This window comes from Hippoglossus hippoglossus, chromosome 21, assembly GCF_009819705.1.
Source record: "Hippoglossus hippoglossus isolate fHipHip1 chromosome 21, fHipHip1.pri, whole genome shotgun sequence".
NCBI classification, from domain to species: domain Eukaryota; kingdom Metazoa; phylum Chordata; class Actinopteri; order Pleuronectiformes; family Pleuronectidae; genus Hippoglossus; species Hippoglossus hippoglossus.
Window position 1 is genome coordinate 357501 of NC_047171.1, and position 7500 is coordinate 365000.

The window sequence follows — 7500 nt, forward strand, 5'->3', positions numbered from 1 at the left end:
TAACTGACATGTTACTGACATCATGTTACTGACATGTTCCTGACATCATGTTCCTGACATCATGTTCCTGACATCATGTTACTGACATCATGTTCCTGACATCATGTTACTGACATCATGTAACTGACATGTTACTGACATCATGTTACTGACATGTTCCTGACATCATGTTCCTGACATCATGTTCCTGACATCATGTTACTGACATGTTACTGACATCATGTTCCTGACATCATGTTCCTGACATCATGTTACTGACATGTTACTGACATCATGTTCCTGACATCATGTTACTGACATGTTACTGACATCATGTTACTGACATCATGTTCCTGACATCATGTTCCTGACATCATGTTCCTGACATCATGTAACTGACATGTTACTGACATCATGTTCCTGACATCATGTTCCTGACATCATGTTACTGACATGTTACTGACATCATGTTCCTGACATCATGTTACTGACATGTTACTGACATCATGTTACTGACATCATGTTCCTGACATCATGTTCCTGACATCATGTTCCTGACATCATGTAACTGACATGTTACTGACATCATGTTCCTGACATCATGTTCCTGACATCATGTTACTGACATGTTACTGACATCATGTTCCTGACATCATGTTACTGACATGTTCCTGACATCATGTTCCTGATATCATGTAACTGACATGTTACTGACATCATGTTACTGACATGTTCCTGACATCATGTTCCTGACATCATGTTCCTGACATCATGTAACTGACATGTTACTGACATCATGTTCCTGACATCATGTTCCTGACATCATGTTACTGACATGTTACTGACATCATGTTCCTGACATCATGTTACTGACATGTTCCTGACATCATGTTCCTGATATCATGTTACTGACATGTTACTGACATGTTACTGACATCATGTTACTGACATGTTACTGACATCATGTTCCTGACATCATGTTCCTGACATCATGTTCCTGACATCATGTTACTGACATGTTACTGACATCATGTTCCTGACATCATGTTCCTGACATCATGTTACTGACATGTTACTGACATCATGTTACTGACATGTTACTGACATCATGTTACTGACATGTTACTGACATCATGTTCCTGACATCATGTTCCTGACATCATGTTCCTGACATCATGTTACTGACATGTTACTGACATCATGTTCCTGACATCATGTTCCTGACATCATGTTACTGACATGTTACTGACATCATGTTACTGACATCATGTTCCTGACATCATGTTCCTGACATCATGTAACTGACATGTTACTGACATCATGTTACTGACATGTTCCTGACATCATGTTCCTGACATCATGTTCCTGACATCATGTTACTGACATCATGTTACTGACATCATGTTCCTGACATCATGTTACTGACATCATGTAACTGACATGTTACTGACATCATGTTACTGACATGTTCCTGACATCATGTTCCTGACATCATGTTCCTGACATCATGTTACTGACATGTTACTGACATCATGTTCCTGACATCATGTTACTGACATGTTACTGACATCATGTTACTGACATCATGTTCCTGACATCATGTTCCTGACATCATGTTCCTGACATCATGTAACTGACATGTTACTGACATCATGTTACTGACATGTTCCTGACATCATGTTCCTGACATCATGTTCCTGACATCATGTAACTGACATGTTACTGACATCATGTTCCTGACATCATGTTCCTGACATCATGTTACTGACATGTTACTGACATCATGTTCCTGACATCATGTAACTGACATGTTACTGACATCATGTTCCTGACATCATGTTCCTGACATCATGTAACTGACATGTTACTGACATCATGTTCCTGACATCATGTAACTGACATGTTACTGACATCATGTTCCTGACATCATGTAACTGACATGTTACTGACATCATGTTCCTGACATCATGTTCCTGACATCATGTAACTGACATGTTACTGACATCATGTTCCTGACATCATGTTCCTGACATCATGTTCCTGACATCATGTTACTGACATGTTCCTGACATCATGTTCCTGATATCATGTTCCTGACATGTTACTGACATGTTACTGACATCATGTTACTGACATGTTACTGACATCATGTTCCTGACATCATGTTCCTGACATCATGTTCCTGACATCATGTAACTGACATGTTACTGACATGTTCCTGACATCATGTTCCTGACATCATGTTACTGACATGTTACTGACATCATGTTACTGACATCATGTTCCTGACATCATGTTCCTGACATCATGTAACTGACATGTTACTGACATCATGTTACTGACATGTTCCTGACATCATGTTCCTGACATCATGTTCCTGACATCATGTTACTGACATGTTACTGACATCATGTTCCTGACATCATGTTCCTGACATCATGTTACTGACATGTTACTGACATCATGTTACTGACATCATGTTACTGACATCATGTTCCTGACATCATGTTCCTGACATCATGTAACTGACATGTTACTGACATCATGTTACTGACATGTTCCTGACATCATGTTCCTGACATCATGTTCCTGACATCATGTAACTGACATGTTACTGACATCATGTTACTGACATGTTCCTGACATCATGTTCCTGATATCATGTTCCTGACATGTTACTGACATGTTACTGACATCATGTTACTGACATGTTACTGACATCATGTTCCTGACATCATGTTCCTGACATCATGTTCCTGACATCATGTTACTGACATGTTACTGACATCATGTTCCTGACATCATGTTCCTGACATCATGTTACTGACATGTTACTGACATCATGTTACTGACATCATGTTACTGACATCATGTTCCTGACATCATGTTCCTGACATCATGTAACTGACATGTTACTGACATCATGTTACTGACATGTTCCTGACATCATGTTCCTGATATCATGTTCCTGACATGTTCCTGACATGTTCCTGACATCATGTTCCTGACATGTTCCTGACATCATGTTCCTGATATCATGTTCCTGACATGTTCCTGACATCATGTTCCTGACATGTTCCTGACATGTTCCTGACATCATGTTCCTAACATGTTCCTGACATCATGTTCCTGACATGTTCCTGACATCATGTTCCTGACATAATGTTCCTGACATGTTCCTGACATGTTCCTGACATCATGTTCCTGACATCATGTTCCTGACATGTTCCTGACATGTTACTGACATCATGTTACTGACATCATGTTCCTGACATGTTCCTGACATCATGTTCCTGACATCATGTTCCTGACATGTTCCTGACATCATGTTCCTGACATGTTACTGACATCATGTTCCTGACATGTTCCTGACATCATGTTCCTGACATGTTCCTGACATGTTACTGACATCATGTTCCTGACATGTTCCTGACATGTTACTGACATCATGTTCCTGACATGTTCCTGACATCATGTTCCTGACATGTTACTGACATCATGTTCCTGACATGTTACTGACATGTTCCTGACATGTTCCTGACATCATGTTCCTGACATGTTACTGACATCATGTTCCTGACATGTTCCTGACATCATGTTACTGACATGTTCCTGACATGTTCCTGACATGTTACTGACATCATGTTCCTGACATGTTCCTGACATGTTACTGACATCATGTTCCTGACATGTTCCTGACATCATGTTCCTGACATGTTCCTGACATGTTACTGACATCATGTTCCTGATATGTTCCTGACATGTTACTGACATCATGTTACTGACATCATGTTCCTGACATGTTCCTGACATGTTCTGGAGGTTCATGTATGTGAGAACACAAATGTCTGAGGTCAGATGATAAAAAGTGTTGAGAATCCCAGAGGGGGCGGGGCCCTGCTGCTCCTCGCCAGCAGGGGGCGCAGTGGTGAATGCTCGGATTGTTCAGGTGAAGCTGCTCAAACTAAATTCTGTCATCGTCCAGTCCAGAAGCAGAAGAAGCGGAGAGGTGAGTTTGTTTTATTTACCTTCACCTCCTGCACCACAGCGCCCCCTGCGGACTCATTCACACTGAGACCTCACCTGGTTAATCTGATTAATCTGGTTCATCTCAAATTAACGTTTTGTTCGTGTTTGTAACAAACTGTCCGGTGGGCGGAGTCAAATTCCACTCGGCTCAACGTGTGTGTGTGTGTGTGTGTGTGTGTGTGTGTGTGTGTGTGTGTGTGTTTATTCCTGTACTTATTCCTTTGTGAGGACCATTTAAGCATCGACATTTTGACTGGTCCTCACAAATTCAACTATTCTGCTGTTTGAGGGTTCACACTCGGTTTTATTGTTAGAGCTAAACTTAGCTTTAAGAGTTAGGTGTTTAGTTTCGGGTTAGGAACTATGTCAATGAGTGTCCTCACTTAGACAGTAGTACAAACACGTGTGTGTGTGTGTGTGTGTTTCCTCTGGTTCTCTGACTCTGTGATAGAAACACATGTTACATGTGTGTTCACTTCTTCATGTGAACATGTTACATGTGTGTTCACTTCTTCATGTGAACATGTTACAAGTGTGTTCACTTCTTCATGTGAACATGTTACATGTGTGTTCACTTCTTCATGTGAACATGTTACATGTGTGTTTACTTCTTCAGTAAATCGTGAGATTTATACATATATGAAAAAGTTAATGTTCTCCATTCAAAGGTGGGCACCCCCCCCCCGCCACCGGCGAGCGCTCCATGTCCTCAGACCCGCCCCCGTGTGTCAGAGGTTCAAACTGCTGAGACGCAAGCTGCATGAGCACATATAGACCTCATGTTGTGAAGAGTCACCACACGACAGTGGAACATGTCGGACCTCAGAGAGCTGACTGACCATCAGCCTCTCTGGGTCAGGCTCTGTGTTTTCTTTTGAAAAGGCCTGACAGACATTAAACACAAAGATGCTCTGATTGGTTGTTGAGAGTGTGGCCTCAGATTTGAGAAACGGCGTCAAGCCCTCAGAGGAATCCGCGGTAAAGGATGTTTGTGAAACGCTCGACTGACGTGAAGGAATCTCCTCCGATTAAAGAGCCAGACCGGAGACGGCCCCTGGAGCATGCTGGGAAGTTTCCTGTGACTCACCTGTGAACTTTCCTGAACGTTGTCTAACAATTTGCTGCTGTTTGATCCAGTCACGTCTTTTATACAGTATCAGCTGATTGTGTGAAGTGTATACAATTTCCTGTCAGTTTGCGGGTCACATGACATTTGTGACTTCGTATCTCTGCAGAAAACCTCTGATTTGCAGTTACCGACTTTGTCATCAGGAGGCGCCACCCTCATGTCCTGATGTAGATGAACAACTACACATCATTAACATGACTAAATGAATGTACGATTGTAAATCTAAATGATAACGTCTTAGAGTTCGAGCTAGCTTCTGTTACCTTCCGAAGCAAAGAGCCAGCTTACGTAGAAACTGTTTTGTCGGATCACTTCACTGATTCACCTGGAAATATCTCAGTCCACAGGACCAATCGAGTGTTCTGACTGTTTTACTTTCTGGTTGAAAGTGGTGGAGCCCACAGACAGTGGTTCAGTGTTCAGGGTGGGGGGGGGGGGGCTGCCGACCAGGGTGGAGGGCGGAACAGAACAGAAGTGTTCTCCTGTGGAACCAGTGGAACTGTGTGAAACACTTTGTGTGTGTTGAATGTGAACAGATACAAAGTGTATTTAAACAGCAGCTGTTTTTGTTTGTTCGGCAGCAGGAGAATGTGAGCAGCGTATCTGATGTGTGACTGCTGCTGTTTGTTCAGAAAACTGATTAAACGTCTGGTCCTCGAACGCAACATGAGCTCAGTCTGATGGCGCTCGCAACCCCCCCCAGAGTTGACCTCAGTGGTGATCAAAGAGTCAACCAATCACAGCCCAGTCTTTGTAAGAATAGACCTTTTGTAAGATGTTTAATATAAATTTGGTCATCAATGTCAGAACCTTGTCAGTGTGACATCATCTGTGATGTCATCAAGCAGAACGTCATATAGAATCATGACATTTGTCAGTTCAGCTGCTTTTATTTTGAAAGAACAGGATCCTAGTCAGTTGAGTTAATGGAACTGTCATCACATCAGTCAGATATAGTTTATAATATATATTGTATAACCGAAGGTGAAGCAAGTTGTAAACATGTCTTCATGCAGATGACATGTTCACTGTGAGGAAGTTTCCTCCTTCTCTCCCTGAGCGTCTGTTCTCTGTGACTCTGCTGAGTGGGTTCCATCTCCTGTGAGAAGAACTGACTGAGAGTCAGCTTCAACTGTCACAACCAGCTGCAGCTGAAGAGTGAAGCTGAACTGAGATCAGTTCAAAACACTCAGGAGTTATTAACAACCAGAGTTTATCTCCAATATTCAGCAGGAAACTTTGAAACATGAAGAATTCTAAGTTTGGTGGATTAGTTAGAGCAGCAGCTCTTCTGGGTCAGGAGAATGTATTGAGTACGGGTGGCTGCAGGGGGCGCTGCTCAGCTGCAGGGGGCGCTGCTCAGCTGCAGGGGGCGCTGCTCAGCTGCAGCGAGTCACATGTTGGCGTGTTCACACACACACGTGATGTTTTTATCTTCATGTCTCTGATGTGTTCATCACGCACACACACACTTTATTCTTTGGACAGCAGGATGAGTGACGTCCGGTTGACTGCAGCCTCGTCCACCGGGCCTCCAGGACGAGGCTCCCGAGGCCAGGAGCCTCCAGCCTTCGTCCTCCCTCCTCGCAACGTCCGGGTTCCCCTGGGAGGACACGCCCGGCTGGAGGGCAAGGTACGTCCATCACATCAAACACACAAACACACTTTGTGGTAACAAACATTTCAGATGTTCACTGAGGAGAAGCTGAACACAGGGATTAACATAGTTTCAGTCTTATGACCGACAGCATCCTGATGTGAAGCAGTGAGCTGTACACACACACAGAGACACACAGAGACACACACAGAGACACACACAGAGACACACAGAGACACACAGAGACACACACACAGAGACACACACAGAGACACAGAGACACACACAGAGACACACACAGAGACACACAGAGACACACAGAGACACACACACAGAGACACACACACAGAGACACAGAGACACAGAGACACACACACAGAGACACACACACAGAGACACAGAGACACACACACAGAGACACACACAGAGACACACACAGAGACACATACAGAGACACACAGAGACACACAGAGACACACACACAGAGACACACACACAGAGACACAGAGACACACACACAGAGACACACACACAGAGACACAGAGACACACACACAGAGACACACAGAGAGACACACACACAGAGACATACAGAGACACACACACAGAGACACACAGAGAGACACAGAGACACACACACAGAGACACACAGAGACACACACACAGAGACACACACACAGAGACACAGAGACACACACACAGAGACACACACACAGAGACACATACAGAGAGACACACACACAGAGACATACAGAGACACACACACA

General features: G+C 43.4%; 1 protein-coding gene across 1 annotated transcript in view; it reads left to right on the top strand.

Moving 5' to 3' along the window:
* Positions 1–6629: 6629 nt before the first annotated feature.
* The window catches only part of LOC117754929 (myosin light chain kinase, smooth muscle-like), a 32817-nt gene continuing 31946 nt past the window's right edge, over positions 6630–7500 (top strand). The window contains exon 1 of the mRNA XM_034574288.1: positions 6630–6770. Coding sequence (XP_034430179.1) covers positions 6630–6770 — 141 coding nt within the window. The remainder of the gene's footprint in view (positions 6771–7500) is intronic.